The sequence below is a fragment of the Mercenaria mercenaria genome, chromosome 1, assembly GCF_021730395.1.
Source record: "Mercenaria mercenaria strain notata chromosome 1, MADL_Memer_1, whole genome shotgun sequence".
Taxonomy (NCBI): Eukaryota; Metazoa; Mollusca; class Bivalvia; order Venerida; family Veneridae; genus Mercenaria; species Mercenaria mercenaria.
This window is the reverse complement of record NC_069361.1, coordinates 31,077,795-31,098,213: the sequence shown is the minus strand read 5'-3', so window position 1 is coordinate 31,098,213 and position 20,419 is coordinate 31,077,795. Positions and strand designations below refer to the sequence as shown.

At 35.4% G+C, this 20,419-nt stretch overlaps 1 protein-coding gene and 1 long non-coding RNA gene across 2 annotated transcripts in view; one reads left to right on the top strand and one right to left on the bottom strand.

The window, feature by feature from the left end:
• Nucleotides 1-652: 652 nt before the first annotated feature.
• LOC128557015 (palmitoyltransferase ZDHHC22-like) lies at nucleotides 653-5,033 on the bottom strand. Its single transcript, XM_053543425.1, has 2 exons — nucleotides 4,591-5,033; nucleotides 653-2,492 (listed from the first exon to the last, which is right to left on the bottom strand). The coding sequence occupies exons 1-2, from the start codon at nucleotides 4,948-4,950 to the stop codon at nucleotides 1,938-1,940; spliced, it is 915 nt and encodes a 304-aa protein (XP_053399400.1). The 5' UTR covers nucleotides 4,951-5,033; the 3' UTR covers nucleotides 653-1,937.
• A 7,795-nt stretch (nucleotides 5,034-12,828) lies between these two features.
• Nucleotides 12,829-20,419, top strand: part of LOC128557017 (uncharacterized) — a 46,586-nt gene continuing 38,995 nt past the window's right edge. The window contains exon 1 of the long non-coding RNA XR_008370985.1: nucleotides 12,829-12,932. This is a non-coding gene — a long non-coding RNA (uncharacterized LOC128557017). The remainder of the gene's footprint in view (nucleotides 12,933-20,419) is intronic.

The window sequence follows — 20,419 nt, the reverse complement described above, 5'->3', positions numbered from 1 at the left end:
AACAATCAACTGTACAAACTATTCATGTGTAGGAGCATTTTAGAGGAATACTAGGTGGGAATCAGTCAAAATTTCCATGTTGATTAACAGTAAATAGCCAGGTTGTGGATTAATTATGATTAAATTAAATATACCAGTTACTGTGAAATCATTTTTATTTGCGTAGAACGAATTTTCGCGTATTTCGCGCTAGAACCGATGCGCGAATTTATGACCGCGCTAATATTATTTTTTAATTTAATTTTGTCATTTATAAATTGAAAATGCATGAATTAAAGCCCGCGCAAAACAGTCCTTTTACACGTTTGCACGAAATTTCATGCCAGCGAATTTAAATGATTTCACAGTATATTCAATGAAGGCCAAAGCCACTAGTATTTTACATTTTGGGCAACAAAGAAACAAGATTTTCCCTAATTTTATACATAACAACCACAACTGGTCAATTTATCTAAACTCTATCTTCATTGTTTAGTAAGAATGGTACCTTTGTTAACTGAACAGTTACATGACACTGGAGTTACAGTATTTGGGTGATAGATGGGATTCCGTGTTATAAGCAGATAAAGAGAAATTAAATTAAAAGTAGAGAAGAAAAACCAAAACAGTATTTTTGGATATCATTTACTTTTGTCTGTACATTCAAACATTTGAATTTGAGCAAATACAATATGTACACAATGTAAATGGTTTTGAATACAACACTTAATTCAATGGTGATTTTTATGCATACGATACATCAAATAAATATATATAAAAATATAAATAGTACAAAAAGAAATATACAATTATGTAAACATAATATATTTTAACATTAATTTAAAATTTATTACACTATCTATTTATAGATTGTCATAGAGCAGATTTGTAGTTTTATGAAAATTAAAGAAAACAATGATATAGTTATATCACAGGTATTGGTTAATCTATCACTTAAAATTCTAGTCATTTAATAAATAATAACAACTACTGTGACTTAAATAATTTTCTGTCCATGCAGAAATGAGATCCATACTATATCAATAAAACAATGATGCATATCAATCGTATTTAGATCTTAACTACTGAAAATTAAAAGCACCTGTCAAAAAGTCATTTAGAGAGAAATTGGCAATGGTTTGAAACAAATCTGGTTGTAACCAACCTTGGAAAACTATAGTCATATAATGTGGAAATGTTTTCAAAACAAAGTAGCTGTCAGTAGTTATATGACAGTTGCCACTCTAACGTTTGTGTTAAACTTTAAACATCTCTTTGCCCTACAGAAAAATATATTTTCTTGTGATTAGGTTTGATCAGTCATTCAAAATGTAAGAATGTTTTTTTTAAAGACCATTACAAGTTGTTTTGTCAAATGAATTTAACACGTAGACTGTAAGGTTAGTGTCCAATAATGACAAGGTGATTAGCTGTAGTCAGACCAGCATTATATAAGTTGGAAGGCTTTTTCGGAAAATTTGTCTGATTCTCTGGATTTATGCAGAATTCATTTAGGTTTTGGCCTTCAGCTGGTCTTGACTTCCTCGAGATCATAAACTTTTTTTCTTGAAGAATATAAAAATGAAGATGGATTGACATGCATGAAAAAGAGACCAAAGTATAGCAAAACAACAATTGCAAGTTATTAAACTAAGTGACTATATTTCAATGTAACAAAGAAACAATTGAAAAGAGTTGAAACTATAATTGTATTGATTATTCAACAAGAAATACTAGTACCCTGTAGTGTATTGTTTATCATAACATGCAGCACTGATCATTTATCCATATGATCAAGCTTCTATCATCACCTTACTTTTCAGGTCCTAACTTGACACAACAAACAACACCTTTCTTTTCAAAAAGGATTTCTTCTCAACTTTCTTTTGCTTACAAAATGAACTTGCATCAACATGCCTTGTGGTAAAATTAATCAAGCTACACTATTTCATCACTGATTAATTCCCTTTCACCCGTTTAGACCTTAATTTCCATTGTATTCCATTCATTGATTGATCAAATCTATAGGGCAAAAATATCAGAACTGGAATGTATAAAAATGATCCGAACACTGACCTGATATTCTCTGCCCTTGTGCCAGCATATCCATAAATTCCCTTAAAACCTTCATACATTGTTACCCCTTCTAAAAGAAGGAATAAGTGCCACAAGAAAGCTAAAACTGAAGTAATAAATGTTGCAGCAGTTATAAAGAAATGCAATGCAATAAATGTTTGTCCAAGACTAATGTATCCCAAGACGTATTTGACTAGGGTAACGGGTGGGAGGTAGGTGAAGATTTCCAATGAGTTTAGAGGTAGATCAACATGGAGGTAGGACAGCTGAAGTTTTACGCAGAATCCCAGGCTTATAGCCGACCAGAGGCAAAACATGATGAAGAACTTCTGGTTATGAAAGCCGATACAGGAACCGGTCAGGAAACAATGATGGACTCGCTTCAACATGCATTTACCACAGTGTTTGCAATGATGAGCTCTTGGTGGAACATCTACCTATTAAACAATAAATAATCTTTGTTAGAAATAAAAGAAAAGATATTTGTCAAAACTATGTATAAACTGCAGTTAGGAATAAATATATATATGACAATGAAAAATAGTTAACAAATGAACATATATAATTAAGTGTTTGTTATCAATGGTAAAACAGATTTTCTCCATTATTTTGGAAATTCTTCATTTTTGTACATAATTTGTTTATTTAACCTTCAGCCTGATGGCCGCAAATGATTCTGCCTTTGCCACCAGTGCCAATCAAGATCAGCCTGCACATCCGTGCAGGCTGATCATGGTCTGCATTTTTCGCTATTCAGTCAGTAAATTTTCAGTGAACACCCTTCGAATAATGAGTGATGCTAACCAAATTAAATGATGGACCAGCCCATTTTAGAAATTTATCAGGGTAAAGGTTAATAGGATATCCTGCAAAATCGTATGCTAGTGGTCATTTTCACATTAACCACATTTCCAGGTTTTTTGAGAAAGAAAAAAAATTCATGAAAAATATGTAAATGAGTCCCTTTAATAATAAAAGTTTATCACAGAAGATAGAATGATTGTGTGGTTGCATTTAAAATTCATTAACAACTTAAAAAGCCTCAGTTTTGGACAATCAGTTGAAGTTTACCAATGTGTACTTAAAGGCACTGACCTCCAGATTTTGCAACTGTTCAAAAGAAGAAATTTTTTAGATATCAGGAAATTACTTCTATATTTTTTAAAAAGGCTTTAAAACTTACTGACAGAGTATAAGTTATAGAAACACAAGAATCAGTTGTTACTACTTATTTTTCCATTCAAAATTGAAAAGGGTTTGTAACAGGGTAACTATAAAACTTTATAATTAACGACAATTAAGTAAATATTCCTCTGTATTGTTTTGGTCAAAAAACTATTGCCAAGGGGGCCTTGATTACGGACTCGTTTTTTTCTTCTTAATTAGGCATTTTTAAGATACTTTAGAAATAGAATAGAAACTCTTGTTCTAATGTAAATTGTTCATAATTTGATCAGACTTCAATTTTAAAGAAAGATCATTTTTAGTTATAATCTGGAAGTCAGTACTTGGTGTAACTAATTTGACGCAATCTTAGGAAATATCGAGTTATTTTTCTTATGGGCTATATATCTCCGCTCAAGTCTAACACTCAAAAGACCAAAATAGTGGAGGAAATTTCCGATAAAATTTTCATTGCTACTGATTTAAAGGTTTAAATGCTGATTTGCTAATACAAGATAAATTCAAACAAAACTTATATGTATCAAAAGGGGATTCAATTCCTGGTTGATTTATGTAGAAATTATCAACTAATTTCCAAAATACGAATTTTCTGGTGATTTAATCCTATAGATGTATGTACAGTTCACGATTAACGTATACTGCGTCTACATGCTATATGTGCAAGCTATAAAACCAATAACTTTACATGACGGTGTGCTCTGATTTATCCTCCATTATTTTGGTCCTTAGAAGTTTTGACATTTAGTGCACAGGCACCAGTATCGGACCTGGGACAAAAATATGTTTGTTTTCATCCTAAATGAGTTCAAAATGAAAAATATGTAGTGAAATATGAGCCCCCTTCAAAATATACATATGTTTACAGTAGACATATGTATATTTTGATCGGGGCTCATATTTCACTACATATTTTTCATTTTGAACTCATTTAGGATGAAAACAAACATATCTTTGTCCCAGGTCCGATACTGGTGCCTGTGGTTTAGTGTGTGTGTGTTTGGGTTTAACGTCTTTTTCAACAATTTTTCAGTCATATAAACAACGGTGTCTACTTGTAGCAGTGAGCACAATGCCCAACCTTAGAAATTAGATCACAGGTGCTAGACACATAATCAAATATTTTACTAAATAGGCCTATATATGTATATATATGATCTTATATATACATATATAGGCCTATTAAGTAAAATATTTGATTAGCACCTGTGAATTAGATTGCCAGTCACAAATATAAAACAATATAAACGTTCAATTATATTGACTAGTCAGTACTTTACCTTTGAAATTATGGCTATCAGTCATAAATGCAGGTTATTTTATAGCTGAAGATTTTAAGTCTCAAAATTTTACCTGGCATTTGAAGCAGCTCTTCCAGCCAGCTGGTGTTTCATCTGTATCTGGGAAGTATTTTTCCTTTGTTTCCGATTTCACATAATTTGCCGTGTCAAAATATGATCTATGCCAGTTCAAAAGAGTCTCACAAAACATTATGAATGTCACTAAAGACATGATCCACCTTGTCTCTGGAAAAACACGAGGTACCAGAAAGAACAAACTTTCAATTAGCAGAGAGATTGACGAGATGAAGAAGAAGTTCATTCCAAATATATTCGAGTGGTGTTCTTTCGGTGTAAAATCTCTCGTGTGCCATTTTGCACGCAGTTTTTCCTTCAAACTTTCCTCAGGTTTATTCCTTTCCCTCAGCTCCATGATTGTTTGTACGTCGGTTTCCAACTAAAATCCTGTGCAAATTGAAACTTGCTTCGGACACCTGTTAATTTACCCGGAAGTTTATATATCCAGGCAACAATGTAAACTACCTTGACGGGTTTGCAACTTAGGTATTTAAAGCGCTCGATAAGTTTAAATGTTGTAGATCCAGTCTACATTATAATTGTTTCTATATTTAGACGAAAGGGTTTTCCTAACATCGAACGCACGTGTTTTGCGCTCCATTAATTAATCAGGTAATTTGCAGACGACAGATAATTAAGCGTTGAGTTACTCTTTTGACACATCAACATGGCTTTCCTGATGAAATATGCAGTATTAGAACTTTCAATAACCTTTGTTCTATTTATATTTTATTAATAGTAATAATACGTCAGATGAGTTTATATACAAGTGAGTTTGTGAGTAGGGGGCCGGGAGGGGGCATTCTGTTACTGGATTCCTAGGCTTTGTAGCTCGTACCACAGGCACGGGACCAGTGTTTATTATTATTATCATTTCTGTTTTTTTTTTTCTTTTTTTTTTTTTTTGTTTAATACAAAAAATCCTTTTTTTTCACACAATTAACCTTTTATATGTTGATACCCTGGGTATGCAGGGGAGCAAAATGGCGGCGGAATCTCTCGATTCAGGTAACATTTTTCATCATTACTGTCTTAATACTTAACCAATTTTAACGAAATAAAGACGAGTGCCCGCTCATAAGAATAATACACCCTCGGCTATAAAGTTTGGGCTCCTGAGTTTAGTATTTTTGTGAAAAGTGCAACGGCGCATTCTCACGGAAAAAAAGCAGCTGCTATGCAGGAAGGTATTTTTATGAAAATGACTAAACCAGCTATCCCCATGTGTTTCGAAAAACGGCTTGTAGGGCGGAACCGGGCTTGACATGTTCCAAAGCTGTTGTAGAACTTTAGCAAGTGAAATCGCCAGTTTTCGACAATTCCGGGCGATTGAAAGGAAATGCTATGTGGGGGAGGTGTTTTCATTATGCTATGTGGGGGTGTTTTTGACATGTGGGGGTGACTTAACTGGCTGCTAGAGACACGCAATAATACGGACAAAAAAAAAGTCAGCGAAAAATACTTTTAAATGTTAAAGGCATATTATATGTCAAAATATATTGTGATGTTGTCCGTCCGTTCGTTCGTTCTTAAATGTTTCTTCCCATACATCGTTGGCACTAGAAACTTGAAACTTGATCACGATACTGCTATGGCCTTTGGAGAGTGTATTTTCATGCGACACCTAGATATAAAGCTGTAGGTGTCATAAGGGTCGTGGATCTATTATATTTAATTTTGCTGTAACTTGTTCTAAATTAGTACTTGACCGATTTGGCTAATAAGCAAATAACAACTTTGTTGACAAGACGTTCAATTATATTCTTTAATTTTTGACCTTTACCTTTATTTGACTTTTCATCTTTACTTTTAAAAGTCGGAACATAGTCATTTTGCTTTAGCAGCTGCATTACATCGAGAGATTCCGCCGCCATTTTGCACCCCTGCATACCCAGGGTATCGCCACCGTGTTTTAATGTGTTATAATGTTTATTTCTTTCCTTTTTTTTCACAATGACCCAAATATTTTCTCAAAGAAACATCGTCTCAACAGAGTCAGAGATGCTAAATATTCTAGCTTTTGTAAGGCGTGTTTTAAGCTAACCTTTTGCTTGAAACGAATCTGTACATATTTCATAAATAAGAGTAGAGTAAAGTTTAAAAACAATAATGTTATTTGCATTTTAAATACATGTATACACTGACGAGAAAAAGAAATCACTGTACAGTATTTTGTTTACCGTGATTTAAAATTAAAAGTTTAAGATAATTGATGGCCAATTAGAAAGCGATTCATGGTCGAGTATGCTTCAAAAATTGAATTTCAATAGACTGGTTAGAGGAATTTCACCGACACAGTCAGTAGCGCGTGTGACCACCTCTACTGGCAACCACAGTACCAAGACGTCGCCCCACGGACCCGCAGCAGTTACGTAGCAGATACCGTGGGATTCTAGCCAACTCTTGGTGGAGCGCTGCTATCAGTTCGCAGACGTTCGCAGGCCGCCGTCCAAGATAATCAAAGGCATGTTCAATCGGATTGCAGTCCGGTGAGTACGCCGGCCAAGATTAAACGTCAATGTTGCCCGTCTGTAAAAAGTTCCTGGTGACTCACACGTGCAACGTGAGGTCGCGCGTTGTCATGCCGAAATTGCTCAGGCCTTGACGGAATATAGGAACAACCGCTGGACGTAATAACTGGTCGAACCAAAATACCAAGCTGTAATTCCCAAGCTGCATGCGTATTACAGTTCTTGTCCCCGCAGGATTTAACAGTTGCCGATCTTAGTTATGGACCACGATATATTATGAATAATAGCTTCTCTATGCTCTGTGGGGGAAAGAATTATCACGAAGAAAAAAAGAGAAAAAAAACTATTTCCGTAGTAGTAAGTCGGTGTCGGTTTGGGAATAGGATGTTAATTTTTTTTGAATGACATTATATCGAGTTGTTCTATGTATTATCTGCAGTAAATAAGAATACTGACAAGCAGTTTTAGCATTCCGGCAATCATGTTAATAAAAAAGCTTTTAAACGAATGGACAAGTAAGTATCCATGGTTGCTCAGAAACTATATAAAACCCATGTGAATCATGAGTTTAACTAAATACACATAGTGATCGAACATCCTTTATTATGTTTATTTCTTTGTCGTTCAGTTTCATCCAAGATGAGAAAGCATAATAAAGGCAATAAACTCCCACTAAAATGCACGGACATTAAAGGAATCGGACACACCGTAATGCACTGCAACTGTGTCCACCGCTCACTGCGTTGGAATCATTTTTGGTCAGCTATTTTTATTTCAATGAATACGAGCGAATAACTGATGTTTGATAGTGTCGTACTTGCGCTAATAATTCAAACGTAATCAAGGGCCGTTTTGTACAAAAATTCTACAATTTTAATCGAAATTCTACAAAATACTTATACTGAACAAGAGTTTGTAGCTGGTAGAGTACATCTTCTTCTTCTCGTTCGCGACACCCTGTCTGTGGGTAACAAAAAGTAGTATCTACCGAAGATAGTTAACAGCCAATAAAATTTACGTTTTTTTTGTATTGTTTTTTTAAAGAGTACATATGTGGGCTCCTGTCTTACCTGTGAAAAAAGGGTAAAATTCATTGGAAAACTTACCGATAACAGCGGAAATACATCCACATCCACCCTGTCATATTTATGCTGCGAAAGCTATGGCCAGTGTGATTTTAGGTCATGTATAATTTTATGCTATCTTTTTGAAAAAAAAAACACACACAAAAAAACAAAGTTTTACATTTACATTTTCGTGCAATGTCTGTAGGGAAAATTGACTTGAAGAATCAGTGTCAGCGAGGCCGAAACTTGACTCCGAGTAATCATAAGCAAACGCTGGTGAAATGGGTAAAAATGTTGTTTTTTATTTCAACTCTAAGAGAACTTTTTTCATAGTCCTTTGGGTCTCATAAGGTGTAAAAAATGTGTTTGTACATCGATCTACCCTAAGTGTTTGGGCTACTATGACTGTTTTATTGCCGAATGAAACTGTTTCAAACAAGTCTTTCAAAGATTGAGTGTCATAATATGGTGGCTGATTTCTGCCATTTCGTGTCGGCGGAGCGAAAACACGACAACACGAAAACTCGACAAATACCTAATTTATCGAGTTTTTGTGTTGGCGGGGCGAAAACACGACACATTTTACGCGAAAACTCGATATTATTTAAGAGAGCTCCGACAAGACGACACAAAAACACGACAAATATTTTTCAGACATCGCTTATAAAATGTAGAGATATTCTAAACCCAATGGAAAAAGGTTTTAGAAGCATTTCTCTTTCTTTTTGATCGACCTCATTTGTCTAGTGTTCGTGTTTTCGCCCCGCCAACACGAAAACAGACAAATATTTTTTAGACACGAAAACACGACAAATATTTTTTAGACATCTCTTATAAAATGAAGCCAATGGAAAAGGGTTTTAGAAGCATTTTTCTTTCTATTCGAACGAACCGTCAGTTCAGAATTTATTTATATTTACTAAAGCTCATAGATTTGAGATTATATAAAACAGTACAATTATATGTCAGATGTCAGTTATCATTTTTAGAATACGAAGTGTATGTATAACAAACCCGGTTCTAGAAATATTTCATTGGGGTGGGAGAGTAGTACCAGTTAAGAATGAATGCGGCATCGGCGAGCCGAGTGGGGTTAGGTACGGAAGCGGATAACCCCTCCTGTTAGGTTGGTCAGGGTGAGTCCGTCTGTAAATTTTTGAAATGTATGTGTAAAATGGTGGCCCAAATTTTGAGGTACGAGAGGGGTTAACCCTCTCCTGACAGTGGAATCATAGAGCCTCTCTCTGGTCATTTGAAATATAAGTATAAAATGGTGGCCCCTGTTGCATTTAGTCAAAAATAATTTGAGATACGTGAGGGGATCGTGCCATGTCCTCCTATGGGGGGGGGGGGGGGGGGGGGGAGGGTATCCCCATGGAACGTTTTGAAATATAGATATAAAATGGTGGCCTCTGGTGCATTTTTTGGTCTAAATTGTTAAATTGTGAGAAAATATTATTTTTCCCCATACAGTCGATTAATAAGCAGTGTTTGACATGGTACACATTCAGGTTGTTCTTCTTTGTTCAGAAGATAAGATTGAGTCAAACGGGTATGACCTATTCGACAACGGTAAAAAAAAAAAACTTCCTCCCTGCGGACAGATCTGTCCCCTTGGTGCCATTCACCTTAAGTAGGTCTAATATCATGAAGTTTATTGAACGGAGCATTGTTCCACGACGATTGCCATTTAGATAAAATGTATTTGGTGATATTTGGTTTAAAATCAGTATATGGTAATGTGGTAATAAAAGGGATTTCTTTGCTGCAGTATCAGCATCCTCGCTTTCATAAATGCCACTGTGACATGACTAGGAATCCAACAAAATATGATAGATTTTTTTTAAAGATAGTGCATGAACTCTGAGAAGAATATTTTGAATGAAATAATTTTCCATATTTCGGTTGTACATTGACTGTAAAACAAAAGCGAGTGGGGAAAAACAATTTTTCTTCACTATATTTTGATTAAATTTAGGACTAAATCAATAGAATTTGCCTCGGCTGAAAATATTGTGGCATTATTTGGCAAACGTAATTTTGACAGATGAAGGTGGCTGACGGTAGCACAGACAACCTTCGAATCGTCTTTCGAACCGTAAGTGTAAATTCGATTTTAAAGTGACTTGATCTCATTATTTATATTTTTGGATTTGAATATTTCAAGAGATATTTCATTGATAGAGCTTCAAGCACCTGTGGTACAAAAAACACAATAAAAAATGAAATTCGATGTTGATATGTTACTAACAGCATGATTTCTTCTTTTGTAGTCTACACAGGAAAACCAGTTTTTGAAATACCGTTATAAAGATTATGTGTAGGACTAAGGTTCTAGCTGGTTGACCAAGAACCGTTCTCACAACAGGCTATTCACTTACGTGTATCTGCTACGCGAATTATGACATGATCCGCAACAAAATAAGAAAACCAGGCCGATCACAATTATAGTTTCTTGTTACTCATTTTGTTTTGCTATTTGATATAACACAGCATTTGCATTAAGGCGATACTGGTGCACTAAGAGAGGTTTTGGCCCTGGGGTGGGGGGGGGGGGGGCTTCATCTGCTTGCTCTTGCGAACGACAAGAGGAAGAAGATCTGCTTGCTCAGAAAAAAAAAAAAAAACAACAAACTAATCATTCTTAAAACTCTTTCATTTGACCCGGTATTTGGAAGAATGCAAATATTGTTTCAGTCTACAATAAAGATGAACAGTTAAATTCTGCAGTTACATGCCAATTTCTCACGACTGTATTCTTTGTAAATCTCTGAACACATTGTTGTCAGTCTTCTGTTTGAAATGACCAGAACAAATTCTATGAAATACAGTTTATATTTTTACGTCAATGGCAGTGTGTCCGTTGAAGTTCTAGTGAAAAGAAAATTCTTGCATTTATTGTTTGTTTGTTAACAAATACCACGCCACGTAATTAAAATACAATTAAAAATCTTTCAAAGGACATCTTTTATCCCAAGAAAAGAAAGGAATTAGTTGAACGTTTTAGATATAAAAAACAAAAAAGAACAAAAACAGCATCACAATTTATTATTTACATATCCGCTTTATGAATATCGTACGGATAAACTGAATGTAATAATATCCATCTCTTAAGTATGTTATAGGAATAAAAGGAAAATGTCAGACCTTAGTTGAGATCTAAGCCACTTCAAATGAACTTACTTGAGGCATATTATTTGTGTTACTACACAATATTAATTCATTTTTATATTTACAGATTTTCTCATTTCTTTACATTTATTTATTCAATCTACATTATCATTTGCTAAATACTTTTAAGAAATAGATATTTGAAACTACAAAATGGTAAACTAATGACATTTGTTGGAACAAGCACATGTTCAAATGTCGCAAAACAACGCACACTTTCCACGGGCATACATACTTACCGTTTGTGAACAAGCACAGCCAATATAGTGTTCTGGTCTTTGGAGTGGCTTGCCTGTCTGGTCATTTGGACTGTAGCTATAAAAGTTTTCTGCGAATGGACGTTAACACCAATGTATGGTGCCGTAGATAACGTTGAGTACCCTGTCTGAGATGCGTGTCGGAAGTGTTCATACATATTTAGTATTCTAACCAAACAACTTGTTTTGACTTAAGTATTGCTCATGAAAATTTATAGAATAAATTTATGAATATGAATTAATGCAAATTTAATGAAAGCATCACAATGAAGGCACGACGTCGTTAACGTCGTTGAAATATGATCACCGTGCGCCGGGTCCGTGTAAGTGACTGTTTTCGATGAAGCGTAACTCCTGAATGCATGATCATAATCACGCCAAATTTGCAGTGCAGATAGTAGAAAGAGTGCAAATCATGATGGTATATTTCTTGTTTTGCTTCATTAAAGTATATAAAAGCTAGAGAAAAAGTCTACGTTATTTTTGAAGAGCCCTCGTACATATTTGGTAACATAACATATGTGCACATTGTGGATATTTCACGGGGAGCGTAATAACGTTTTCCAGGAACTTGAGTTTTTGTGTTTGTGGTGTGGGGGTGTATGTTTGGTCTTAAAACACTACGAGCGGAATTTATAAGGCGCTCCCGTCTAAAAATGGAATACATCACCTTTTTACATAAAATGTAGCATGAGCGACAGGTTAAATTATCTATCAAAATTTAATATTCAAAGACTTCCGCGTTGTTTATCGTTTGATTTACCACTGTTGAGAGTTTTTTTTATTATAGTATGTACAATAAGATGAAAACTTTTCTGAAATTCATTCTTTCGTTTATATAGAAATCGGACGTCATGTTGCTATTTGACATCATGATGTTTTCCGCCCGCCAACCGTTGTTTATTACAGGATATATATATATATAAACACACACAACGCTTTACTTCTTTTAACTGAAAGAACAATCGCGCGACATTAGAATTTGTAATTCAGCTTTTTACATGGTAATGGTAAGTAACTTAATTTAACAGCTGTAGAGATAGACAACTATTCATAGAGATAGATTATGTATTTTTTTCTCAAAAGTTTGTACTCGGTCCAGTGGAATGTATAACATTTTTAGGAATTACCTGAGGATTGGATGTAGCGCTCTTTTCAGTGTCCCCATTTACCGATTGAAACGTTATCCTTCTGTAGCAGATAACGTCTAGTGTTTTCGCATTGGTCGCTGTTGGAGCGTAAAGTGATAATCACGTGACACATCTTTTTCACGCTACCTATTCAGTCAAGTCGTTGCTGTCCGAGGGGCAAGAGGGGAACAAAGAAGAAGACGACTTTCGCGGAGAAAAATGGCGCCAGAACACTAGGAAGGTAACAAAATTGATAAAGTTTTGTATTAGAATGTTTGCTTTTTGAGGCTAGAATTAGATGTTTATGGTTTCATTTTTAATAACTTTAGATGAATCAGAATGCCATGCTGCATTTCCCGAGATCCGACTTGCCGCCAGTAGGTTCTGTTGAAGCGTAGATAGCAACCACCCATTCTGTCTGAATGAGACTGGTCATGAGAAGTAATGAAATGTGCAGCACCTAAACAGTCGCTGTTTATTTTGTACAGATTGTAAGGCTCTGAACAGTATCATTGTTTTAGTTAGCCTTTGAACTTAAATCGTCTAAAAACCATTGTCAGTTGAGAACAAATTAATTCTTAAGGCTCAACTGGGAACATACTGCATATATCTCTGAAATTGTATCCTCTTCATACCACTGTAATAATTGGGAACATACTGCATATATCTCTGAAGCAGTATCCCCTAAAACCACTGTAATAATTGGGAACAGACTGCATATATCTCTGAAGCAGTATCCTCTAAAAGCCAGTGTCATCATTGTGAACAGAATGCATATACCTCTGAAGCAATAACATCAAAAAGCCACTGTCATCATTGGGAACTGACTGAATCAGTATCCTTTAAAAAGCCACTGTAATAAATGGGAACAGACTGCATATATCTCTGAAGCAGTATCCTCTAAAAGCCACTGTCATAATTGGGAACATACTGCATATATCTGTGAAGCAGTATCTTCTTAAAGTCACTGTCATAATTAGGAACTGCCTGCATATATCTCTGATGCAGTATCCTCTTAAAGCCACATTAATAATTGGGAACAGACTGCATATCTCTCTGAAGCAGTATCCTCCTAAAGCCACTGTCATAATTAGGAACAGAGGCATCTATCTCTGATGCAGTATCCTCTTAAAGCCTCTGTCATAATTGAGAACATACTGCATATATCTCTGAAGCAGTATCCTCCTAAAGCCACTGTCATAATTAGGAACATACTGCATATATCTCTGAAGCAGTAACCTCTAAAAGCCATTGCCGTAATTGGGAACATACTGCATATCTCTGATGCAGTATCCTCTTAAAGCCACTGTCATAATTGGAAACTGACTGTTTATATATCTGAAGCAGTATCCTGTTAAAGCCACTGTTATAATTAGGAACAGACTGCATATATCTCTGAAGCAGTATCCTCCTAAAGCCACTGTCATAATTGGAAACTGACTGTTTATATATCTGAAGCAGTATCCTGTTAAAGCCACTGTCATAATTGGGAACAGACTGCATATATCTCTGAAGAAGAATCCTTTAAAAGCCACTGTCATAATTGGAAACAGACTGCATATATCTCTGAAGCAGTATCCTCCTAAAGCCACTGTTATAATTAGGAACATACTGCATATATCTCTGAAGCAATAACTTTCTAAAAGCCACTGTCATAATTGGAAACAGACTGCGTATATCTCTGAAGCAGTATCCTTTAAAAGCCACAACTGTATCTGTCTCTAATGCAGAATCCTCTAAAAGCAATTGTCATAATTGGGAAGATACTGCATATATCACTTAAGCAGTATCCTCTTAAAGCCACTGTCATAATTGTGAACATACTGCATATATCTCTGAAGCAGTATCCTCTTAAAGCCACTGTCATATTGAGAACATACTGCATATATCTCTGAAGCAGTATCCTCCTAAAGCCACTGTCATAATTAGGAACATACTGCATATATCTCTGAAGCAGTAACCTCTAAAAGCCATTGCTGTAATTGGGAACATACTGCATATATCTCTGATGCAGTATCCTCTTAAAGCCACTGTCATAATTGGAAACTGACTGTTAATATATCTGAAGCAGTATCCTGTTAAAAGTCACTGTCGTAATTGGGAACAGACTGCATATATCTCTGAAGAAGAACCCTTTAAAAGCCACTGTCATAATTGGGAACAGACTGCATATGTCTCTGAAGCAGTACCCTCCTAAAGCCACTGTCATAATTAGGAACAGACTGCATATATCTCTGAAGCAGTATCCTCTTAAAGCCACTGTCATAATTGGAAACAGACTGCATATATCTCTGAAGCAGTATCCTCTTAAAGCCATTGCCATAATTGGGAACATACTGCATATATATCTGAAGCAGTATCCTCTTAGAGGCACTTCTCATAATTGGGAACAACTTGCATATATCTCTGAAGCAGTATCCCCTAATGGCCACTGTCATAATTAGGAACAGACTGCATATTTCTCTGAATCAGTATCCTCTAAAAGCCACCCTATTTATTGGGAACATACTGCATATATCTCTGAATCAGTATCCTCTAAAAGCCACTGTCATCATTGGGAACTGACTTTGAATCAGTATCCTTAAAAAAGCCACTGTAATTGATGGGAACAGATAACATATATCTCTGAAGCTGTACCCTCTTTAAGTCACTGTCATAATTGGGAACTGACTGCATATATCTCTGAAGCAGTATCCCATAAAAGCCACTACAATAATTGGGAACATACTGCATATATCTCTGAAGCAGTACCCTCTTAAAGCCACTGTCACAATTGGAAACTGACTGTTTATATATCTGAAGCAGTATCCTGTTAAAGCCACTGTCATAATTGGGAACAGACTGCATATATCTCTGAAAAAGAATCCTTTAAAAGCCACTGTCATAATTGGGAACAGACTGCATATATCTCTTAAGCAGTACTTTGTAAAAGCCACTGTAATTATTGGGAACATACTGCATATATCTCTGAAGCAGTATCCTCTTAAAGCCACTGTCATTATTATGAACAGAATGCATATACCTGTGAAGCAGTAACATCTAAAAAACACTGTCATCATTGGGAACAGACTGCATATATCTCTGAAGCAGTATCCTCTAAAATCCACTATCATAATTGGGAACAGAGGCATCTATCTCTGAAGCAAAATCCAATAAATGCCACTGTCATAATTGGGAATGGAGTGCATATATCTCTGAAGCAGTATTCTCTATAAGCCACTGTCATAATTAGGAACATACTGCATATATCTCTGGATCATTATCCTCTTAAAGCCACTGTCATCTTTGGGAACTGACTATCAGTATCCTTAAAAAAGCCACTGTAATTGATGGGAACAGATAACATATATCTCTGAAGCATTACCCTCTTAAAGTCACTGTCGTAACTGGGAACTGACTGCATATATATCTGAAGCAGTATCCTGTTAAAGCCACTGTCATAATTGGGGACAGACGGCATGTATCTCAGAAGCAGAATCCTTTAAAAGCCATTGTCATAATTGGGAACAGACTGCATATATCTCTTAAGCAGTACTTTGTAAAAGCCACTGTCATAATTGGGAACATACTGCATATATCTTAAGCAGTACTTTGTAAAAGCCACTGTAATAATTGGGAACATACTGCATATAACTCTGAAGCAGTATCCTCTAAAAGCCACTGTCATTATTATGAAAAGAATGCATATAACTCTGAAGCAGTATCCTCTAAAAGCCACTGTCATCAATGGAAACTGACTGAATCAGTATCCTTTAAAAAGCCACTGTAATAAATGGGAACAGACTGCATATATCTCTGAAGCAGTATCCTCTAAAATCCACTATTGGGAACAGAGGCATCTATCTCTGAAGCAAAATCCACTAAATGCCACTGTCATAATTGGGAATGGAATGCATATTCCTCTGAAGCAGTATCCTCTAAAAGCCACTGTCATAATTGGGAACAGACTGCACATATTTTTGAATCGGTATCCTTTTAAAAGCCACTGTAATAATTGGGAACATACTGCATATATCTCAAGCAGTATCCTTTAAAAGCCACTGTCATAATTGGAAACTGCCTGCATATATCTTTGAATCAGTATCCTTTAAAAAGCCACTGTAATAATTGGAAACAGATAACATATATCTCTGCAGTATCCTCTTAAAGCCACTGTCATAATTGGGAACATAACACATAATATTATATCTCTGAAGCAGTATCCTCTAAAACCCACTGTAATAATTGGGAACAGAGGCATCTATCTCTGAAGAAGAATCCTCTAAATGCAACTGCCATAATTGGAAACAGAGTGAATATATCTCTGAAGCAGTATCCTCTTAAAGCCACTGTAATAATTGGGAACTGCATATATCTCTTAAGCAGATTCCTCTAAAAGCGACCATCATAATTGTGAACAGACTGCATATATCTCTGATGTAGTATCCTCTAAAAGCCATTGTCATAATTGGGAACTGACTGCAAATATTTTTGAATCAGTATCCTTTAAAAAGCCACTCAGTAATAATTTGGAACAGATAACATATCTCTGATGCAGTAGCCTCTTAAAGCCACTGTCATAATTGGGAGTATACTGCATATATCTCTGAAGCAGTATCATTTTAAAGTCACTGTCATAATTGGGAACATACTGCATATATCTCTGAAGCAGTATCCTCGAAAAGCCACTGTCATAGTTTGGAACAGAGGCATCTATCTCTGAAGCAGAATCCTCTAAAAGCCACTGTCATAATTGGGAACAGACTGCATATATTTTTTAATCAGTATCCTTTAAAAGTCACTGTAATTAGGGTCAGATAACATATTTCTGAAGAAGTGTCCTCTAAAAAGTCGTCCTAATTGGGAATAGATTGCATATCTCTGAAGCAGTATCCTCTTAAAGCCACTTATAATTTCAAACAGACTGCATATATCTCTGAATCAGTATCCGTTATAAAGCCGCTGTAATAATTCGGAACAGATAACATATATCTGAAGAAATGTCCTCTAAAAAGCCACTGTCCTAATGGGAACAGATTGCATTTCTCTGAAGCATATTCTTTCAAAAGACACTGTCTTGATTGGGAACAGCTATTTTGATCATTATCCTCGAACAGCTATCAGGAACAGAATGTAAGCCCTCTATCCCGAAACAGTATCCTCTTAATGCCGTTGTCCTAACTAGGAACAAAATGGGGCTGAATTAGTATCTTCTGAAGAGTCACTAGGAACAGATTGCAAGACTGTGTAGCTGTATCTCCTAAAAAGCCATTGACTTAATTAGGAACAAATAGTAAAATTGTTAAGCATTGTCCTTTGGTTATGCTCTGACTCAGTATCCTCATAAAAGGCTGTTGTCTTAATTGTAGCAGATTACAAGCCTCTGAACCAGTATCATCTGAAAAGCTGTTATCTTAATTGGGAACAGATTATAAAACTCTGAACCAGTATCCTTTAAAAAGTCATTGTCTTAACTGAGAACAGATCATTGGGCTCTTGCCAGTCTCCTATATATACAGTCACTGTTTTGGCATTCCTTTTTCTGTAATTATAGAGATAATAATGAGATTTTGTTAATGGAAGGTACGGAAAAACATAGACTACTTATTTCTGTTTTTTTTTCTTTTTTAATTAATCATTTTTCTAACTCTTCTGAAGTAATGTAAATGCGTAAGGTTCTACTTAGGTGATAAATGTTTAGAATCTACTTGGCTCATTATACTTAAACTTCGACTTGGAGCTTTATGTATGTTGCATCTTCCCTTGCACTGTTCCACTGCACTTTTCCCCTTGCACTGTTCCTTTTTCCCAGCATGCACTCCTCACTGCGCTTGCCTCCTTCCTAAAGTTCCGAGTCTAGTTTAGTATAATGTACCATCTAAATTTTGATTACTTTTATGCCTTCACATAAATCAAATTGTTAGTTTTTAGTTTAGTTTTTCTGTCGAAAACGCTTGGCATAGAAATGTGTAAAAAGATCCCAAGGGAACTTTACAGAAACTTAAAGCATGATGGGAAATTGTCACTATATCAGTACCTCCAAGGTCAAGGTCACAGATAAAGGCATTCACTTATTGCTTAAAAGTTTTCATCAATTTAAGGGGATTCTAATGAAACTTCTTACAAAATTTAATGCTGATGAACAGTTAGGTTGAGGGCAAGAGTCTGGTCTGTTCCTCAAGGCAAGGGCATTTATTTCAAAATACAGTATTTAATGTCTAAGACATCACTTTAAACAATTGGAGACATTCCAATGAAACTTTACAGAAATGTTAAGCATAATAAGATGTGTTTGCAAAAGTTAGGTCAGTACTTCCAGGGTCAAGGTGACAGGCAATAGTCCGGTTAGTACTTCCAAGGTCAAGGTGACAGGCATGGGCACATATATACACTCTCATTTATAGTATTATGTGCTTTGGAAACAAGTTTTGAACAACTGAATGTATTCCAATGAAACTTTATACAAATGTTCAGCAAAATAAGCATTTAAGGAAATTGAAGAAAAATATTCTCATACTTAGATTTATGTGATATGATTACTAAGGGGTACTGGGTACAGGCCGATTACATGAAAAAAGTCACTTACAATAAATGGAAATAAATCTAGATACCATGCAAGGTCATGGTCATCTCCAGATGAAAAGGGCAGGTCACAATTAGTCTTAACCATATTAGTCTTTAAAAGAAGCCTCTATTCTTGGAGTAAACTTCATCAGACAAAGATTATAAAGAGTTACATTCAATGGAATTAAATTGAACCATTATGGATATAGAATTTAGCATTGGCTAACTAAGAACACTGCATTTTGAGGATTATTTGTTTCAGATTATTCAATCAACACCTTATATGCCACATCTAATTTTGAACCAGATAACTTCCCTTATATAACTGGGTATACATGTCTTTGGGATGAGAGGGCACATTAATTCCATTTTGTGATACAAGATTTACCACAGAAGATGATAGCCACCGATTTTAAGATGAAATAAATAGGATTATGTAACTGTTCAGGAATTAAATGACCATATACATAAGAAATTGTACACCACTGATTTGCCATATGCACTTACCAGAATTAAGACTTTTGCCACAGTATTTTTAGCTCATCTGATTTTTTGAAAAAAAATGATGAGTTATTGTCATCACTTGAGCGGTTGTCGGCGTCGGCGTCGGCGTCTGCGTCGGCGTTGCCTGGTTAAGTTTTATGTTTAGGTCAACTTTTCTCCTAAACTATCAAAGCTATTGCTTTGAAACTTGGAATACTTGTTCACCATCATAAGCTGACCCTGTATAGCAAGAAACATAACTCCATCTTGCTTTTTGCAAGATTTATGGCCCCTTTTGTACTTAGAAAATATCAGATTTCTTGGTTAAGTTTTATGTTTAGGTCAACTTTTCTCCCAAACTGTCAAAGCTATTGCTTTGAAACTTGGTATACTTGTTCACCATCATAAGCTGACCCTGTACAGCAAGAAACATAACTCCATCTTGCTTTTTGCAAGATTTATTGCCCCTTTTGGACTTAGAAAATCAGTTTTCTTGGTTAAGTTTTATGTTTAGGTCAGCTTTTATCCTAAACTATCAAAGCTATTGCTTTAAAACTTGCAACACTTGTTCACCATCATAAGTTGACCCTGTACAGCAAGAAACATAACTCCATCCTGCTTTTTGCAAGGTTTATGGCCCCTTTTGGACTTAGAAAATATCAGATAGTTTGGTTAAGTTTTATGTTTAGGTCAACTTTTTCT

Coding starts and splice junctions, on each gene's coding strand:
- LOC128557015 (XM_053543425.1), bottom strand. CDS start 4,950: ATGGAGCTGAGGGAAAGGAATAAACCTGAGGAAAGTTTGAAGGAAAAA. Junction 2,493..4,590: donor AGAGCTGCTTCAAATGCCAG/GTAAAATTTTGA, acceptor ATTGTTTAATAG/GTAGATGTTCCACCAAGAGC.